The sequence below is a fragment of the Trachypithecus francoisi genome, unplaced genomic scaffold, assembly GCF_009764315.1.
Source record: "Trachypithecus francoisi isolate TF-2019V2 unplaced genomic scaffold, Tfra_2.0 Lachesis_group17, whole genome shotgun sequence".
Taxonomy (NCBI): Eukaryota; Metazoa; Chordata; class Mammalia; order Primates; family Cercopithecidae; genus Trachypithecus; species Trachypithecus francoisi.
In genome coordinates, this window is record NW_022681462.1 from 71,118,109 (window position 1) to 71,139,446 (window position 21,338).

Below are 21,338 nucleotides of genomic sequence, written 5' to 3' on the forward strand. Positions count from 1 at the left end.
GAAAAACTACTGCATGCATCCATTTAACCAGAGACTTATGCAGTTTAATATATATTTTCTTTATTCCCTTAATACTTAAGCTTTGATTTTATCACAATATAATATTTGTCCTTCAAAATATGATTTTTAATTGTAGAGAGACTGTACTTTTTAAACTAGTATCTTATGATTGAACATTAAGCTGTTTTTAATTTTTCAAGATCACAATGAGCATTTTTTTTTTTTTTTTTTTTTTTGAGACAAAGTCTTGCCCAGGCTGGAGTGCAGTGGTGCGATCTTGGCTCACTGCAACCTCGCCTCTGAAGTTCAAGTGATTCTCCTGCCTCAGCCTCCCGAGTAGCTGGGATTACAGGCATGCGTCACAACGCCTGGCTCATTTTTGTATTTTGAGTAGAGATGGGGTTTCACCACATTGGCCAAGCTGGTCTTGAACTCCTCACCTCAAGTATTCCACCTGCTTCAGCCTCCCAAAGTGCTGGGATTACAAGCATGAGCCACTGCACCTGGCTGAGATGAACATCTTTATTCTTAAATTATTTCTATCAGATTCCTAAGAGTGAAATTACTGACGAAAAGGGAATGCACATTTTAAGACTTTTAATTGGCCAGGCGCAGTGGCTTATGCATGTAATACCAACACTTTGGGAGGCCAAGGCGAGCAGATCACTTGAGATCAGGAGTTTAAGACGAGCCTGGCAAACATGGTGAAACCCCGTCTCTACTAAAAATACAAAAAATTAGCTGGGCACGGTGGCTCATGCCTATAATCTCAGCACTTTGGGAGGCCAAGGCAGGCAGATCACGTGAGATCAGGAGTTCGAGACTAGCCTGACCAACATGATGAAACCCCATCTCTACTAAAAGTACAAAAATTAGCCAGGGTGGCATGCGCCTGTAATCCCAGCTACTCGGGAGGCTGAGACAGGAGAATCGCTTGAACCTGGGAGGCAGAGGTTGCAGTGAGCTGAGAGTGTCCCATTGGACTCCAGCCTGGGTGACAGAGCGAGACTCCGTCTCAAAAAAAAAGACTTTTAATCTATATTGTCAGATTGCTCTCCACCTCTATAAATGGTACCTGTTTTTTTTCTGTCAAAGTTGTTTTCCTCTTCTCTTAAAAACATTACACAGGAAATTGGAAAAGTAGTAGAGATTTTTGAAAAGCGATTGCAGTAGCTCCTCTATAAAATAATAATCCAGAACTAGGCCAGTAGAAGAAAAGAATGCAGAGGAGAAAGTGGAAGAAAGGTTTTTCTGATTTGATGATTAACTGGTTATGGAAGGCAAATGAAAATAAGCAAATATTACTGTGTTGCATGAAAACAACATCAAAACTGAGAAAGTCAGAAAAGGCAGTATTTGAAGAAGTTGATAAATTTAGTTGAAATTAGTAACAATATATGTTATTTAGGCAAAAATTTTATGACTGACATGGCCTATGTTTGGCAAATCAAAATTTTATTTGTATTTTTATTTTACTAATTGTAAATTCCATAAAGATGAGGACTGAATCTTATTCACTTTGTAATCCCAGCACTAAGTTTTGTTGCCTTCTAGTATTTAAAATATTTTTGAGTTGACTCTTGGGATAAATTCTTGTACAGACACCCTAATTTGGAATTAAATTTAGCATGAGGACAGATAGGGAAGGGAACCTTTTTGTTTGTTTTTTAATTCTGTATTTTTTTTGACAGTAAAAATATATATGTCTTTGTATAATTTAGTTTAATAGCTAGTTAGACTTTAACAATGTCCTTGAAATAAATGACCCTTTTTCAGTTTAAGGTATAAAACAACCAAAGCTTTGTAATTTCAACTATCAACCAGACCAATTTGTAGTGTTATTAGTGAGGTGTATCAATGATCAGCACCATCTGTCGGGCATGGTGGCTCACGCCTGTAATGCCAGCACTTTTGGGGGCAAAGGCAGGCAGATCATGAGGTCAGGAGTTCAGGACCAGCTTGGCCAATATGATGAAACCCTGTCTCTTCTTAAAAAAAAAAATTAGCCGGGCGTGGTGGCGCACACCTGTAGTCACAGCTACTCAGAATGCTTAGGCAGGAGAATCGCTGGAACCCAGGAGGCAGAGGTTACAGTGAACCGAGATCGCACCACTGCACTCCAGCCTGGGCAACAGAGTGAGACTCTGTCTCAAAAAAAAAAAAAAAAAAAAAAAAGCACCATCATGATTTCTTTTTTTTTTTTTTTTTTTTTTTTTTTTTTTTTTGAGACGGAGTCTCGCTCTGTCCCAGGGCTGGAGTGCAGTGGCCGGATCTCAGCTCACTGCAAGCTCCGCCTCCCGGGTTCACGCCATTCTCCTGCCTCAGCCTCCCGAGTAGCTGGGACTACAGGCGCCCGCCACCTCGCCCGGCTAGTTTTTTGTATTTTTTTAGTAGAGACGGGGTTTCACAGTGTTAGCCAGGATGGTCTCGATCTCCTGACCTCGTGATCCGCCCGTCTCGGCCTCCCAAAGTGCTGGGATTACAGGCTTGAGCCACCGCGCCCGGCCTTCTTTTTTTTTTTTTTTTGAGACAGAGTCTCTCTCTGTCGCCCAGGCTGGAGTGCAGTGGCCGGATCTCGGCTCATTGCAAGCTCCGCCTCCCGGGTTTACGCCATTCTCCTGCCTCAGCCTCCCAAGTAGCTGGGACTACAGGCGCCTGCCACCTCACCCGGCTAGTTTTTTGTATTTTTTAGTAGAGACGGGGTTTCACCGTATTAGCCAGGATGGTCTTGATCTCCTGACCTCGTGATCCTCCCGTCTCGGCCTCCCAAAGTGCTGGGATTATAGGCTTGAGCCACCGCGCCCGGCGATTTCTTCATTTTTTTAATGGACTGCTTCACTCAGATAACAGATGTTTTGCACTCTAATAAGACTTTTAAGAGGTAGAATAAGCAGTTTGCCTGTTTTTAAAATTAAAACTAAATCTAAGGCTAAATGCCATGCAAAAAGTAAAGGCAGACAAATCTTATTAGTGAAATAAGATGACATTCATTAGGAGGATACCATCAAATAAATGAATGAATGTAAATCATATTCATTTGATGGCAACATTTTTATACTTCATATTTTATATGATTACATGATTCCAAGAGGGTAAATTTTCAGCTTTTGAATTTAAGTCCCTCAACTTTTTTCATCTCATTTGCAAGTGTTAATTTTGTTTTCAGCTTTACAGTATCCAGTATAAGAATGGGCCGTATATGTTTTCTCACCCTGCATGACCAAGGTTATAAGCTAAAAATATTAGAATTATATTTGACTCCTTGTTCATCATCTTTATTGACTCTATTATTCAGATCTTCCCTATCTCTTTCTGAAATTTCTCTAGGATTCAAGAGAAACTTGTACCTTAGTCTTGTATCTAATCACCTCCTAAATAGATAACTATAATAGTTTTCCTAGCTGATATTCCCCATCAAATTTACCTAAAGTAATTTTATCTCTCCTTTGCTTAAGAATTTGGAAAAGTTGGCCGGGCGCGGTGGCTCAAACCTGTAATCCCAGCACTTTGGGAGGCTGAGACAGGCGGATCACGAGGTCAGGAAATCGAGTCCATCCTGGCTAACCCGGTGTAACCCCGTCTCTGCTAAAAAAGACAAAAAACTAGCCGGGCGAGGTGACGGGCGCCTGTAGTCCCAGCTACTCTGGAGGCTGAGGCAGGAGCATGGGGTAAACCCTGGAGGCGGAGCTTGCAGTGAGCTGAGATCCGGCCACTGCACTCCAGCCTTGGCGACAGAGCGAGACTCCGTCTCAAAAAAAAAAAAAAAAAAATTTGGAAAAGTTTACTCTTTCCTTACAGCATCAAGTCTGAACATCTCTGCTTGCTTTTCAAAATGTCGTTTCTGCTCCCCAACATGTACCTATTAACCTGACCAGACCAGTTTCCTTTCTGTGCTTCTTTTAATCGCTTTACATTGTTCATATTATTTTCCCTTTCCTCAGTTGTTGTTTCTCTTCTTCTTATACAAATCTATCAAACCTACATTAGATCTTTTCTTTGAGGAATATTGCCTAATTACTTAGCGCACTCTGATCTTACCCTTTATGTAATTTATTTGGTATTTGTAACCAACTAAATAAAATCTCAAAGTATTCCTCAGCTTCATGAGTCTCTTGGTGAATTCTATACTGAAATGCTACCCACGTTTTTTAGCACTTAGTACTCTAATTGTTCTATGTGCTGTCTACTGTTTTCATTTAGATAATAAAAGTGTCCAGGTAGAAACGAATTATATAACATTTCCTATAATACTTAGCGTATTTCTCGATATTTGATGAATACTTAAATAACTTACAATTTTTCCAGTTATATTTTAAAATTGTTAAAACCAAAACTTTAATTTTCAACCTACTATTGAAAACCTATTGAAACCTCTTTCGATTAGCAAGCCAGTACACTGAAGATAGTTTTATATATATTTTATAATTCTCCACTTTATTTTTTATTATGAAAGCCAGTTTTTATAATACTATTAACATTTTTTTTTGAAAGGGAGTCTCGCTTTGTCACCCATGCTGGAGTGCAGTGGCACGATCTTGGCTCACTACAACCTCTGCCTCCCGGGTTCAAGCAATTCTCCTGCCTCAGCCTCCATTGTAGCTGGAATTACAGGCATGTGCCACCACACCCAGCTAATATTTTTGGTTTTTTTTATTTTGTTTTGTTTTGTCTTGTTTTTTGAGACAAAGTTTCGCTCTTGTTGTCGAGGCTGGAGTGCAATGGTGCGATCTTGGGTCACCACAACCTCCGCCTCCTGGATTCAATCGATTGTCCTGCCTCAGCCTCCCAACTAGCTGGGATTACAGGCATGCGCCACCATGCCCGGCTAATTTTTTTTTTTTTTTTTTTTGTATTTTTAGTAGAGATAGGGTTTCTCCATGTTGGTCAGGCTGGTCTCAAACTCCCGACCTCAGGTGATCTGCCCGCCTCAGCCTCCCAAATTGCTGGGATTACAGGCATGAGCCACCGTGCCTAATCAAATTTTTTGTATGTTTAGTAGAGACAGGGTTTCGCCCTGTTGGCCAGGCTGGTCTCAAACTCCTGACCAAGGGATCCACCCATTTCGGCCTCCCAAAGTGCTAGGATTACAGGCATGAGTCCACCGCGCCCACCCCTATAATACTATTAACATTCTACATGAGGCCGGGCGCGGTGGCTCAACCCTGTAATCCCAGCACTTTGGGAGGCCGAGACGGGCAGATCACGAGGTCAGGAGATCGAGACCATCCTGGCTAACACGGTGAAACCCCATCTCTACTAAAAAATACAAAAAAGTAGCTGGGCGAGGTGGCGGGCGCCTGTAGTCAGTCCCAGCTACTCGGGAGACTGAGGGAGGAGAATGGCGTGAACCCGGGAGGCGGAGCTTGCAATGAGCTGAGATCGGGCCACTGCACTCCAGCCCAGGCGACAGAGAGAGACTCCGTCTCAAAAAAAAAAAAAAAAAAAAATTCTACATGAGGGAAATTAAACTAAATCTAGAAGATTGGAGGATTTACCTGGGACTTTAAAAATAACCTTTTTACCTTCTGAAAACTTAATATGGAAAAAAATCCAATTAATTGGAAACTTCTGGGTAGCTGCCAAGAGAAAGAGTGTGTATGTTTATTCGTTCAAAGGATAGTTATTGAATGCCTGTGTACCAGGTAGTGTTCTAGGCATTGAGAATTTAGCATGAAATAAAACAGGCAAAGGTCCCTGAGCTCATGGAGCTTACATTTATGGTAGGAAAACACTGACAATAAACACTTCTCGTCCCCTATACATGTGTGTGTATGTGTGTGTGTGCGTCTATATGTAGACATAGTCTTTGTATAATTTTAGATAGTAATGATGGATATATCAATTTTAGATGTAGATATAACATCTATAGTTAGATGCAGAAATTGATAGGCGCTGTGAAGAAAAAAAATACAGCAGGGAAAGAAAATAGGCAGTAAGGTCCAGGGTGGGACTGGGATTCTGGAAAGGCTTAGCTGATTTTTATGACTGTCCTTGCTGACATCAGTGAGTGTCACACATTCTCTACCAGATGCTACCTGCTGCCTTACAATTGCATCAATTGTCATTCTACAAAAATTAACAGTAATTAAGGGGGGAGAAAACATAATTCTCAATGTGATTATAAGAGATGTTATACACACAATTACATATAAAGGTTAATTGTTAGAAAAACATTACCTTTAATGAAACTTACATCTCAGGATGGAGTTGCTAATAAGTAAAGACAAAAGACTGACAAAAGACTACCAAAAGGAGATGAAGCCTCCAAATAAATCTTTTTTTAAGGACTTGAAATTTATATCCGTCAGACATAGGTTCTTGTTTTTTTGACCCTAAGCTTATGTATTCCCTTAGTTTTGAGGAATTTTCCCTCACTGTGAGTTCTGGGGGATGATGAAATAGGAAAAAAGTTGTATTGTATTTCTACTTAAAGAGGAAAGAAACAACTAGTTTTAGTTAAATAATGGTAAATAGATGCTTTTCAGGTTTCTGTTCCCCGCGCCAATCTCCTGATTCTAGAATGCCCATACAAATTTTATAATCTTACTTTGAAGATACATTCTACCAGATGGCAATTGTAAAGTGTTTTATTACTTTTTAACCTTTGGCCCATTTTTTATTTAAGTAAAGCAAATTAATGTAAATGTAAAATATAATTAACAAACCTGGTTTCCAGCTTGGACATTTAGTAAATATTTCATATTAATTACGAGTTATTGAGGTCTAAAGTAGGCTGTGCATGTTTACTTATATTTTATTATAGTTCAATCTTCCATGGCAATTGCCTAGTTTTTAAAGTTTATTATAATCTTTATGTTTGTGATCTTTTTTCATACTTTATTATTTACAGGAGTCCAGCTACTTGCTCTTTTAGTTCCCACTTTGATATCTTATCTGCTGGATGAAAATTCTTTTGGCTCAGCAACTTCAGCTTCCAAAGATCTTCATGAGTTTGCACTCCAGAATTTAATGCATATTGGACCTCTGTATCCACATGCTTTCAAGACAGTAATGGGAGCTGCTCCTGAGTTGAAAGTGCGTCTAGAAACTGCCGTTCGAGCAAGCCAAGCAAGCAAAGCTAAAGCGGCTGCCAGACAGCCAGCCCCCGCCATACATTCTGCACCAACAATTAAGCTAAAAACAAGTTTTTTTTAATTTGTACTTTCATTTATTTGTATTTATATTGTCACCTAGCACCTAAATAGTGATGGCCTCTGTATCATTCCAGGCGATCTGTGGGTTCTGTTGTATTTGTGTTTTGGTATTATAGTGCTTCCAAGTAGACTAAGTGAAATAATGCTAACACCACTTATTGATTTTTAAGGAGTGATTTTTTTTTTATCCTGTGGTGAATATGTTTTCTTTTTCCTCTTAATAATGTTTCTCTTTTGTTAATTTATTTATTTTTCAAACACTGAGCCATAGTCTTAAATTTAAATGCTAAAAACATAATTGTGTCATGTAGTCGGGCAGCCTATTGATATTGTCAGGGAAAAAAATGAGTCAGAACTCAGCATCTGTCATGAAAAAAAGCGATTTGAAAAACAAGCAGATTTTAAATTTTGAAGTAACCAAAATAATGGAAATTGTCTGTTTTGTGTTGTATATACTAAGAATAAAATCACAGCATTTTCTAAGCATTTCCCAAAATGTCCTTACCTTTCTGATGGATCTTTTAGCTTTCATATCAAATTACTAAATTATGCTATGTATATTTTAGTTGTTAGCAGAATTAAAATTCTCATTTAAAGGTTCACTAAAATGTTTTAAATGTAATATTCTGCTTTTTTAATGGCTAAAATTTGGTTTCAGTTATGTTTTGTAATTACAGAACCTCAAGTTCTGGCTATGATGGTTAGTTCCCTTCATCAAATATTTATTGAATGCCTACTGTGTATAAAGCATCAAGCTAAGTGCTGCAGGGGATACAAAACTGAATTGGGCATAATTACTGTGATGCCATTCTCTCATGTAGTGGACATTTTACCATACAAAATAGATAATTCACAAAATGAATGTTTGCCAGAGCATTTAGCAAATTTTAAACACCAGGTTTTACACCACATAGTGTAACAGACTGAACAAGTATGATCAAAAGCAAAGTCACTTTTCTGAACATTTTCTCTTCTTTTCCCTTTTCCTTTCTTTTCTTTTTTCTTTTAGAGACAGAGTCTTACACTGTTGCCCAGACTGGAATGCAATCATAGCTCACTACACTTGAACTCCACTCAGCCTTTTAGATACCTCAGATAGGTACTTTGTCTTGCCTGTTTTCTCACTGACTTTTGGGTGGTTTTTTTTTTCTTTTTTTTTCTTTTTTTTTTTAGACGGAGTCTCGCTCTGTCGTGCCCAGGCTGGAGTGCAGTGGCGCGATCTTGGCTCACTGCAACCTCCGCCTCCTGGGTTCAAGCGATTCTCCTGCCTCAGCCTTCTGAGTAGCTGAGATTACAGGCACCCGCCACCACGCCTGGCTAATTTTTTGTATTTTTAGTAGAGACGGGGCTTCACGTGTTTGTCAGGCTGGTCTTGAACTCCTGACCTCAGGTGATCTGCCCACCTTGGCCTCCCAAAGTGCTGGGATTATAGGCATGAGCCACCGCGCCCAGATTCTTTTCCTTTTTTGTTTGTGTGTGTGTGTGTGTGTGTTTGTTTGTTTTGAAGCAGGTCTCACTGTTGCCCAGGCTGGAGTGCAGTGGCACATGACCACGGCTCACTGCAGCCTCAGTCTCCCAGGCTTGAACAGTCCTCCCACCTTAGCCTGCCAAAGTGCTGGGATTACAGGCATGAGCCACCACACTTGTCCCTGGTTGTTTTTTCATTTCAGGTTTGCATTGCCAAAATTATTCTCCTTGGTTTTTGTTTTTGGTAACAACTTCATGGAGATCCAGTTCACATACCATACAGTTCAATTCAGTTTGGGCATGGTGGCTCACACTTGTAATCCCAACACTTTGGGAGGCTGAGGCCAGGAGTTTGAGAGCAGCCTGGGCAACACAGCAAGACCTCATCTCTATGTTAAACAAAAAGAAAATTAGCCAGACGCGGTGAGGCACTCCTGTAGTCCCAGCTACTCAGGAGGCTGAGACAGGAGAATTGCTTGAGGCCAGGAGTTTGAGGCTGCAATAAGCTGTGATCATGCCACCGTACCCCAGTGAAGTGTACAGTTCAATGGTTTTTAGTGGTGCCACCATCACCACAATCAATTGTGAACATCACCCCAAAAAGAAACCTTGTATCCTTTATCCTCCTACAATCTCCCCATTTCTCCCCAACTTTGGCTACCACTAATCTGCTTTCTGTTTTCGATTTTCCTCTCATGGACATTTCATATAAATGGAACCACTTAATATGTGGTTTTTTTGTGACTGGCTTCTTACTGTAATGTTTTCTGTTTGTTTGCTTGTTTTTGAGATGGGATCTTGCTCTGTTGCCCAGGCTGGAGTGCAGTGGTGCAACCTCAGCTCACTGCAACCTCTACCTCCTGGGCTCAAGCAATCCTCCCACCTCAGCCTCCTGAGTAGCTGGGATTACAGATGCACACCACCATGCCCTGCTACATTTTTTTTTTTTTTTTTTTGAGATGGAGTCTCGCTCTGTCACCCAGGCTGAAGTATAGTGGTGCGATCTCGGCTCACTGCAAGCTCCACCTCCCGGGTTCATGCCATTCTCCTGCCTCAGCCTCCTGAGTAGCTGGGACTATAGGCGCCCACCACCACTCCCGGCTGATATTTTGTATTTTTAGTAGAGACGGGGTTTCACCGTGTTAGCCAGGATGGTCTCGATCTCCTGACCTCGTGATCCGCCCGCCTCAGCCTCCCAAAGTGCTGGGATTACAGGCGTGAGCCACCGAACCTGGCGCCCTGCTAATTTTGTATATTTTTGTTAGAGGCAGGGTTTCACCATGTTGCCCAGGCTTGTCTCAAACTCCTGAGCTCAAGTGATCCATCTGCCTTAGCCTTCCAAAGTTCTGGTATTACAGGCATGAGCCACAAACCCACTGTAATGTTTGTTTGTTTGTTTGTTTTTGAGATGGAGCCTCACTCTGTCACCCAGGCTGGAGTGCGGTGACACAATCTCGGCTCACTGCAACCTCCGCCTCCTGGGTTCCAGCGATTCTCCTACCTCAGCCTCCCCAGTAGCTGGGATTACAGGCGCACGCCACTGTGCCTGGCTAATTTTTTGTTTCACCGGGTTGGTCAGGCTGGTCCCGAACTCCTGAGCTCAGGCAATCCACCTGCCTCGGCCTCCCAAAGTGCTGGGAATACAGGCGTGAGCCACCACGCCTGGCCCACTGTAATGTTTTTGAAGGTTCATCCATGTTGTAGCATGAATCTGTACTTCATTCCTTTTTATGGCTGAATAATATTCCGTTGTATATATACCACATTTTGTGAATCTGTTCATCGGTTGAAGGACATGTGGATTTTTCCACCTTTTTCTTGCCTGTTAGGAATAATGATGCTATGAGCAATTATATACAAGTTTTGGGGTGGACATATGTTTTAATATCATTTGAGTATACCTAGGAGTGAAATTGCTGGTTCAAATAAATCTAACTTTTTCCTTTTTTTTTTTTTCTTAAATATGGACTTTCTGACTCATGTTTAACTTTCTAAGAAACCACCAGACTGTTTCTAATCTCCTTATTTTTTTGCACACATGCATGTACACACGTAACCCCTTTTCCCTCATCTATTTATAAAGTATGTTTATTTCTGCCTTGGCTATTTTTTGCTGTTCTTGGCTTCTCCCATCATTTCCCACTTTAGGGTAGACTGCATCATGCATTAGCAATGATCCTCTCCCTCCCTGTCTCTCTTCCTCTCTCTGTCAGTACATCTTTATGCTTTCTCTAGACCCTTTTTTTTTTTTTTTTTTTTTGAGGAGGAGTTTCACTCTTGTTGCCCAGGCTGGAGTGCAATGGCACGATCTCAGCTCACCTCAACCTCTGCCTTCCAGGTTCAAGCGATTCTCCTGCCTCAGGATCCCGAGTAGCTGGGACTACAGGCATGTGCCACTGTGACCGGGTAATTTTGTGTTTTTAGTAGAGACGGGGTTTCTCCATGTTGGTCAGGCTGGTCTCGAACTCCTGAACTCAGGTGATCCACCCGCCTCGGCCTCCCAAAGTGCTGGGATTACAGGCATGAGTCCCCATACCTGGTCTTCCCTAGACCCTTCTAAGTCACTGACAACTTCTAGTTTTCTGTGATCATATCTGTAAAGGGAAGATCTGTTTGAAGATTAATATTTATTAATTTGTTTTTCTGCCCAACCCATGAGATTTTTCTCAACCTAAACGATCTTATTTGATTATGAACATCCAGTATCATGAAGCTAAAAGGAGAAGCATCATTATAGCCAGTAATTCTTTCTGAAGCATAATCTGAGCAGTTTTCATAGTTGAAGAAATAAAGTATCCTCTGTTTGCTTTCTAAGTTCTTATTAATCAATATTATACATTTGAATAATTAATATTATTTTTTGAGACAGGGTCTTGCTCTGTCATAAGGGCTAGATTGCAGTGTTGTCATCGTAGTTCACTAGAGTCACAAACTCCTGGGCTCCAGCGATCCTCCCTCCTCAGCTTCCCAAAGTGGTGGGATTACAGGCATGAGCCACTGGTTTTTTTTTTTTTTTTTTGGAGACAGAGTCTCACTCTGTCACCCAGGCTGGAGTGCCGTGGCTTGATCTCAGCTCACTGCAACCTCCGTCTCTTGGGTTCGAGCGATTCTCCTGCCTCAGCCACCCAAGTAGCTGGGATTACAGGCGCCCGCCACAATGCCTGGCTAATTTTTGTATTTTTAGTAGAGATGGGGTTTCGCCATGTTGGCCAGGCTGACCTCGAACTCCTGACTTCAGGTGATCTGCCGGCCTCGGCCTCCCAAAGTGCTGAGATGACAGGCATGAGCCACCATACCCAGGCCTGAATTCTTAATTAGAGAAAACTCAGCCCTGATGAGGTCAAGTATCCCTGTTTTAAATAGGTTCTGTCATCAACTAGGAATAGAAGTTTAGACAATCTAACCCTTTGGGGCTTCAGTTTTATGACAGAATTTAGTAGATATCCTCTCTCTGATCTTTTACACATTAAAAAAAAAAAAGTACATATAGCTGAATATTTGTCCTGCTTATTTTTATCAAGCGAATCTTTGGCCAATCCTTTAATATTGGTACATAACATTATTTAGTCTGACAAGTAGTCTTTACATGTGTGTAGAACTACTATCACAGTATGACAGTGTAAAACACAGCAAACAAGGCTGGGCATGGTGGCTGATACCTGTAATCCCAGCTCTTTGGAAGGCTGAGATGGGAGGATTGCTTGAGGCCAGGACTTGGAGACCAGCCTGTGGAACATAGCAAGAGCTTGGGAGACTGACACAGGAGAGTTCAAGTTTACAGTGAGCTATCATCACACTACTGCACTCCAGTCTGGGTGACAGAAAGGGACCCTGACTCAAAACAGCAACAACAAAAAACCCACTAAACAGAATCCAGATATAGAAGTTAAAATATTACAGATTGGTATTGTCAGTAAGAATGACCATTTCTGTTATGTTCCAAGCACTGTACTAGACACTTCATACCCATTATTTATTTCATTTATTTCAATTTAAACAATGTTGAATGATGGATATAATTATCCCAATATTGAAGACATTTAATTATACAAATTATTATCCCTACATTTTCTTTTTTTCCTCTGGTTTATTTTCGATGTTAGAATTCTTAAATCTCAGTTGGAATTTTTAGGTTAATGTCAGACATGGCTAGAGTAGAACTATAAATAAATTTCTTGCCTCAGTGCTTTCCATTAGATGGATTATTTTTTATACCTGATTTAATAATTACAAACTCATTTCTAGTTCTCTCATATCTAAAAGCTTATGAAAGTATTATGGGTTTCACAGAATTTTATTAAGAATTTCACATCTTAATTAATTAATTTTTTATTTGTTATATTTTTTTGAAACGGGGTCTCACTCCATCGCCCAGCCTGGAGTGCAGTGGCATGGTCACAGCTCACTGAGCCTCAGCTTCCTGGGCTCCTGTGATCCTCACACCTCAGCTTCCCAAAGTGCTGGGATTACAGGCGTGAGCTACAGCGCCCAGCCTGCCTCAGCCTCACAAGTAGCTGGGACTACAGGCACATGCTACCATGCCTGGCTAAATTTTTTTGTATTTTTTTTTGTTTGTTTTTTGTAGAGACAGGGTTTCGCATGTTGCACAGGCGGGTCTCAAACTCCTGAACTCAAACAATCCGTTTGCTTCGGCCTTCCAAAGTTCTGGGATTACAGGCATCAGACACAGATCCCAGTCCCTTAATCATAATTTAGAAAAATTATACTGAGCTAAGTTTTGTTTTCTTTTGTTTTGTTTTTTTGAGACAAAGTCTTGCCCTGTCGCTCAGGCTGGATTGCAGTGGTGCGATCTCGGCTCACCACAACCTTCACCTCCCAAGTATCTGGGACTACAGGCATGTGCCACCATGCCCAGCTAATTTTTGTATTTTAATAGAGACAGGGTTTTGCCATGTTGGCTGGACTGGTCTCAAACTCCTGACTTCAAGTAATCCGCCCACCTTGGCCTTCCAAAGTGCTGCAATTACAGGTGTGAGCCACTGCCAGTAGTAATCATTTTTTGATGACTACTTAATAATGGATGTACCATTATTGACTTAGTCATTACCCTAATCTTAGGTAATTTACTTCCAGTTTATGTATGTATATACAAACTGGAAACTATACTTCCATATTTCCAGTATATATATATATATATACACACACACACGTATATACAAAGTGTGTATATATAAAAAGTATATATATATAAAGTGTGTATATATTACATATATATATTTTTTTCTTCCTTTTTTGACACAGGGTCTTGTTTTGTTGCCCAGGTGGGAGTACAGTGCCATGATGATGGCTCACTGCAGCCTCAACTTCCCAGGCTTAAGTGATCCTCCTGCCTCAGCCTCCCAAGTAGCAGAGATGACAGGGGCATGCCACCATACCTGGCTAATTTTTGTGTTTTTAGTAGAGTCAGGGTCTTGGCATGTTGTCTAGGCTGGTTTCAAACTCCTGGGCTCAAGTGATCCTCCTGCCTTGGCCTCCTAGAGTGCTGGAATTACAGGAATGAGCCATTGGGCTGGGTCCAGTTTTTATATTTTTATAAATAATGTTGCATTTGGGGCCGGGCACAGTGGCTCACGCCTATAATCTCAGCACTTTAGAAGGCCGAGCCGGGCGCGGTGGCTCAAGCCTGTAATCCCAGCACTTTGGGAGGCTGAGACGGGCGGATCACGAGGTCGGGAGATCGAGACCATCCTGGCTAATACGGTGAAACCCTGTCTCTACTTAAAAATACAAAAAACTAGCCGGGCGACGAGGCGGGTGCCTGTAGTCCCAGCTACTCGGGAGGCTGAGGCAGGAGAATGGCGTAAACCCGGGAGGCAGAGGTTGCAGTGAGCTGAGATCCGGCCACTGCACTCCAGCCTGGGTGGCAGAGAAAGACTCCGTCTCAAAAAAAAAAAAAAAAAATAGAAGGCCGAGGCAGGTGGATCACGAGGTCAGGAGATCAAGACCATCTGGCTAACACAGTGAAACCCCATCTTTACTAAAAATACAAAAAAAAATTAGCTGGGCGTGGTGGTGGACACCTCTAGTCCCAGCTACTAGGGAGGCTGAGGCAGGAGAATGGTGTGAACCTGGGAGGTGGAGCTTGCAGTGAGCCGAGATCGTGCCACTGTACTCCAGCCTGGGTGACAGGCAAGACTCCATCTCAAATAATAATAATAATTATTATTATTATATTGCATTTGTGTTTTAAAAAATAGAACTTTGTGGCCAGGTGCGGTGGCTCACTCCTGTAATCCCAGCATTTTGGGAGGCTGAGACGGGCAGATCACCTGAGGTTGGGAGTTCGAGACCAGCCTGACCAACCTGGAGAAACCCCGTCTCTACTAAAAATACAAAATTAGCTGGGTATGGTGGTGCATGCATGTAATCGCAGCTACTCGGGAGGCTGAATTAGGAGGATCACTTGAACCCAAGAGACAGGCCGGGCGCGGTGGCTCAAGCCTGTAATCCCAGCACTTTGGGAGGCCGAGACGGGCGGATCACGAGGTCAGGAGATCGAGACCATGCTGGCTAACACAGTGAAACCCCCGTCTCTACTAAAAAAATACAAAAAAAAAAAAACTAGCCAGGTGAGGTGGCGGGCGCCTGTAGTCCTAGCTACTCGGGAGGCTGAGGCAGGAGAATGGCGTAAACCCGGGAGGCGGAGCTTGCAGTGAGCCGAGATCCGGCCACTGCACTCCAGCCTGGGTGACAGAGCAAGACTCCGTCTCAAAAATAAAAAATAAAAAAAGAAAATGAACCCAAGAGACAGAGGTTGCAGTGAATCAAGATTGTGCCACCAAACTCCAGCTTGGGTGACACAGCAAGACTCACTCTCAAAACAAACAAACAACAACAAAAAAAAAACAGTAATCGTTATTACTTTCATGTTGCTCTTTATGTGTTGGCCATATTGGAGTTCTTTCAACATATCAAATATACCGTGTACTTTTCTCACTCGGGGTATTTGAATTTTGCCAAAAATGCTCCCCATCCCACCCTCATCTTCTAGCTTATTTATACTCTTCCTTTAGCATTTTAATCTGGCTACATTCTTATTTTTAAAAGTTGCAGCATTAATTTGGTTATTGCCATATACTAAAAACCATGTTATTTAATTTATCTTTTTCCACTACAATGAATTTTTATGTATCGGCTCCCTAAGCTTGAATACAATCAGTTTATCAGGAGTAATGTTACGTATTAGAGTTCATGTGAAAGTGTATATAAGCTGGTTCCAACCACTCCCACTCTTGTTACTTCATGTCCTGCAGCTGAGGGGAAATCTGGGAAAGAAGATAACATAGATAATGATAGAATTTTCCATTACAGAGAACAACTGCAAGTACTATAATTAACACATATTGAACAACAGTAGCATATTGAGGGCCTGGAGAGTAGAGGGAGAGAGATATAGCACAAGCGAAATAGGTTAAATCCTGTTTTAGAAAATCTAAGGAAAACAGTGTTCAAAACGTAACAAAATGTATTGAATTTCTTCAACTTCATTCATTTCTCTTGTTTTTCTTGCCCAGTGCCAGATTTCGTTCCACCTCCCCCTTGCCCATCATATTTGTAAAAAATATTGTACCACATTTGAATTTTTTTGAGGATCAACTTAATTTATGTCTAAGCACTACCAGGTGGGAGCTTGGGAAGGCAGTGCTGTTCCGAGCAATTCAAGCCTAAATGAAAATTGAGTGTTGTCTGCTGAGAAAGTGGCTATACCTGGAAATGAGTGCATCTCAGCTGCAGAGTTGACAGGAATAGCAAGCTCATAAAAAATGTTCTTTTTCTATACACCACACATACACACACAGTTATTTTTATGTAATGAAGTAGACGTTAATTGTTCGAAATTGAGTTTCTGGCTTAGAAATGAGGACACCTTAGTTACTAAAAGAAAACAATCTGTTGAACAGAGCTTACATTCATTGGAAATTTTGAAAGAGAAAAGGAGTAGGGAAGGAAGGCTTGGGATTGATGGGGAGAAAGGAAAAGAATGTCTTCAAAAACCAGTTTACCTTTGCTTAGAGAAATAGAAACTGAAGTTGATCACCATTAATATTCCAAGAGAAGTCTTGCTACAGCTTCAGAGCTGTATTATTATTTCAGTCTCCCGTGTGTTATTTAGATTTGTCAAAGTAATCCTAATTTTAGATTTGAAGTATCTATTTCTCTAAATATGAGTCACTACAAAATTAACTTTAACATTAAATTAAGTTTTATTTCATTAAACTTATTAAATTTAACAAAATGAAACATCAATTTAGAAATTAAAATTAGGCAACTCCCTAACTTCAGTCATACTATTACAAAAGAAAATAATAGTAACAATAATGATAACAACTGATAGAAGCTAATTTCTCATCCTATCACAAGACTGAATATAGATTTAATTCTTGGACTCCAAGAGAAATTTTAGATGCTACAGTTCCTTCATTTCTAACTTATTATTGGCTGTTTCCCCAACCCAGCCATTACCAGACTTCAAGTTGAGGGAATAAGTTTGGCTGGAATCTGAGAAAGGTTGAAACAGAGACTGGACCCCTGAAGCACAGTAGGCAGAAAGGAGAGGTGGGAGAGATTAGGGAGTGAGCAGGTGGTAGAAGAGGTGGATAAACAATGGGTTATTGCATATTTCTATTCCCTAAAGTTCTTTTTTTTTTTTTTTTTGATATGGAGTCATGCTCAGTCGCCCAGGCTGGAGTGCAGTGGCACGATCTCGGCTCACTGCAGGCTCTGCCTCCCAGGTTCATGCCATTCTCCTGCCTTAGCCTCCTGAGCAGCTGGGACTACAGGCGCCTGCCCCCACGCCCGGCTAATTTTTTGCATTTTTAGTAGAGACGGGGTTTCACTATGTTAGCCAGGATGGTCTTGATCTTCTGACCTCGTGATCCGCCCACCTCGGCCTCCCAAAGTGCTGGGATTACAGGCGTGAGCCACCGCACCCGGCCAATTCCCTAAAGTTCTCTTAATCCTTGAGGAGGCCTTTCTCCTGTCAATTAAGCAGTCCTTTTTTTTTTTTTTTTGGCCATAATTGTGAAAGAGCCATCAAGTTCAACTTAAAGATCTTTCTTTGAGCAGTTAGAGTCAGAGCCCCAAATAACTGGTCATTTTGAACAGTTTTAGAAAAATAGACTGGGCATGGTGGCTCACACCTGTAATCCCAGCACTTTGGGAGGCCTAGGTGGGCAGATCATTTGAGCACAGGAGTTCAAGACCAACTTGGCCAACATGGCAAAACCCTGTCTCCGTGAGAAATATGAAAATTAGCCGGGCGTGGCGGTGCACCTGTAGTCCTAGCTACTCGAGAGGCTGAGGCAGGAGAATCGCTTAAATCCATTAAGCAGAGGTTGCAGTGAGCTGAGATGGTGCCATTGCACTCCAGCCTGGGCGACAGAGTAAGACTCCATCTCAAATACAAGCAAACAAACAGAAAACATTACAGTAGGAAGCCAGTCACAAAAAAATACATATTAAGTGATTGGATTTATATGAAATTTTTGTCCATCTCAAAAAAAAGAACCATTCATTTTAATGACCAATTTTATTTATTTATTTATTCATTCATTCATTTGCTTACTTATTGAGAAGGACTTTTGCCTTGTCACCAGGCTGGAGTGCAGTTGTGAGATCTCAGCTCACTGTAATCTTGCCTCCCAGGTTCGAGTGATTCTCCTGCCTCAGCCTCCAGAGTACCTGGGATTACAGGCACCCACCACTAGGCCAAGCTAATTTTTATATTTTTAGTAGAGAACAGGGTTTCACCATGTCAGCGAGGCTGGTCTTGAACTCCTGACCTCAAGTGATACGCCTGCCTCTACCCCCCAAAGTGCTGAGATTACAGGTGAGAGCCACTGCGCCTGGTCTGACACATTTTTCAGAAGAGCAGGTGAATTATTTGTCATTTTATAGATCTATAATCCTCATCCCACAAAGCATACACATATAAACTGAAAAATCGTAAACACTTGGCAGGACAAGGTGGCTCACACCTGTAATCTGGGCAATTTGGGAGGCCGAGGCAGGCAGATCACGAGGTCAGGAGATGGAGACCATCCTGGCCAACATGGTGAAACCCTGTCTCTACTAAAATACAAAAAATTAGCTGGGCGTGGTGGTGTGCACCTGTAGTCCCAGCTACTGGGGAGGCTGAGGCAGGAGAATTGCTTGAACCCGGGAGGCGGAGATCGCAGTGAGCCGAGATCGCGCCACTGCACTCCAGCCTGGTGACAGAGCGAGACTGTCTTAAAAAAAAAAAAAAGGGCTGGACGTGCGCAGTGGCTCACACCTGTAATCCCAGCACTTTGGGAGGCCGAGGTGGGAGGATCGTGAAGTCAAGAGATTGAAACCATCCTGGTCAACATGGTGAAACTCCGTCTCTACTAAAAATACAAAAAATTAGCTGGGCGTGGTGGCGCATGCCTGTAATCCCAGCTACTTGGGAGGCAGAGGCAGGAGAATCACTTGAACCCGGGAGGTGGAGGTTGCAGTGAGCCGAGATCGTGCCACTGCACTCCAGCTTGGTGACAAAGCGAGACTCCATCTCAAAAAATAAAAATAAAATAAAATAAACACTCCTATTATCTAAACAACCTTTCAACATTTCACAATTTTCACCATAAACTCATTGTAGTGATATATGAAATCAATATTTTGACAATTGCTCTGTGTACTGGGAAAGGAACCCTTATTTTCTGTCATTTTAGCTTTATTAATTATAAAATGATCACAACACGTTGAGATCTGAAGCTTAATGATTAGGCATAGGCGTTAGTTTTTTTGGGGGGGGGTGTTTTTGTTTCCTTTTTTTTTTTTTTGGAAACGGTGTTTGGCTGTTGTTGCCCAGGCTGGAGTGCAATGACACGATCTTGGCTCACCGCAACCTCCGCCTCCGGGTTCCAAGAGATTCACCTCCTTCAGCCTCCTCAGTGACTGGGACTACAGGCGCACACCACCATGGCCGGCTAATTTTTGTGTATTTTTGGTAGAGATGGGGTTTCACCATGTTGGCCAGGCTGGTCTCAAACTCCTGACCTCAGGTAATCCACCCACCTCTGCCTCCCTAAGTGCTGGGATCAAAGGCGTGAGCCACCGCCATCTGGCCCGTTTTTTTTTTTTTTTTTCTTTTTTTTTTTAAGGCGGAGTCTCCCTCTGTTGCCCAGTTTGGAGTGCAGTGGCAGGATCTTGGTTCACTGCAACCTCCTCCTCCCGGGTTCAAGTGATTCTCCTGCCTCAGCCTCCCAAGTAGCCGGGATTACAGGCGCCCGCCACTACGCCCAGCTAATTTTTTGTATTTTTAGTAGACACGGATTTTCACCTTGTTGGCCAGCCTGGTCTCGTACTCCTGACCTCGTGATTCGCCCACAAATCACGGCCTCCCGAAGTGCTGGGATTACAGGCATAAGTCACCGCACCCGCCCTGTTTTTGTTTTTTAAAGATTATTTTAACTAATTTAAAGTTCTGAATAGGGGAAAGGAGAGAACAATTACTGAGCCCCTAGAATTTAACAGGGACTGTTTCCTTCACATATTTTGTTTCAGATACTCTTGTGAACTAACATACCGTATAGTAGGCACTATGAGAGGGGATTTACTTTTTTTCTGTCATTTAACTTTACAGCAACTTTATTAGGTGCCTATTATTCCCATATTAAACAATGAGTGAATTGAGCTGGGATTATAGGCACAAGCTATAATTTTTTTTTTAGTTAGCCACGCCCGGCTAATTTTTTTTTGCATTTTAGTAGAGACGGGGTTTCGCAGTGTTGCCCAGGCTGATCTTGAACTCCTGAGCTAAGGCAATCCACCCGCTTCAGCCTTCCAAAGTGCTAGAATTATAGGCATGAGCCACCGCGCCGGGCCCAATTAAAAGTACGGTATTCGGCCGGGCGCGGTGGCTCACGCCTGTAATCCTAGCACTTTGGGAGGCCGAGACGGGCGGATCACGAGGTCAGGAGATCGAGACCATCCTGGCTAACACGGTGAAACCCCATCTCCACTAAAATACAAAAAAATTAACCAGGCGTGGTGGCGGGCGCCTGTAGTCCCAGCTACTCAGGAGGCTGAGGCCCAATGGCGTGAACCCGGGAGGCGGAGCTTGCAGTGAGCCGAGATCGCGCCACTGCACTCTAGTCTGGGCGACAGAGTGAGACTCCGTCTCAAAAAAACAAACAAAAAAAAACAACAAAAAGTATGGTAGTCATACTCCTATAGTGTTTTTTTTTTAATCAGTCTCTCCGTATTGCGTAGGCTGGAGTGCAGTGTCATGATCTCGGCTCAGGGCAACTTCCGCCTCTCGGGTTCAAGCAATTATCATACCTCAGCCTCCCAAGTAGCTGGGACTACAGGCATGTGCCACCACACCAGGCTAATTTTTGTATTCTTAGTAGAGACGGGTTTTGCTGTGTTGGCCAGGCCGGTCTCCAACTGTTACCGGTGGAGGGTGTCCAGGTTGTTGAAATATTGAACAAAGAATTGGAAAAAACGTACAAACAAAGCAAGGAAAGAATGAAGCAACAAAAACAGAGATTTGTTGAAAATGAAAGTAGGCTCCACAGGGTGGGGGCAGGCCCGAGCATAGGGGCTCAAGAGTCCCGTTACAGAATTTTCTGGGGTTTGAATACCCTCTAGAGGTTTCCATTGGTTACTTGGTGTACGCCCTGTGTAAATAAAGAGGATGAAGTAAAGTTACAACGACATTTACTTGGTGTG

General features: G+C 42.2%; 1 protein-coding gene across 9 annotated transcripts in view; it reads left to right on the forward strand.

Moving 5' to 3' along the window:
• Nucleotides 1–7,640, forward strand: part of HEATR5B (HEAT repeat containing 5B) — a 118,523-nt gene extending 110,883 nt beyond the window's left edge. For 5 of the 9 annotated variants that reach the window (XM_033176028.1, XM_033176031.1, XM_033176029.1 and 2 more), the window contains one exon: nt 6,851–7,637. In XM_033176028.1, coding sequence (XP_033031919.1) covers nt 6,851–7,155 — 305 coding nt within the window. In that variant the 3' untranslated portion in view covers nt 7,156–7,637. Of the gene's footprint in view, nt 1–6,850 lie in introns of all 9 variants that reach the window. The other 4 variants (XR_004428394.1, XM_033176027.1, XM_033176033.1 and 1 more) reach the window with 1 other exon arrangement.
• The last annotated feature ends 13,698 nt before the right edge of the window (nt 7,641–21,338 follow it).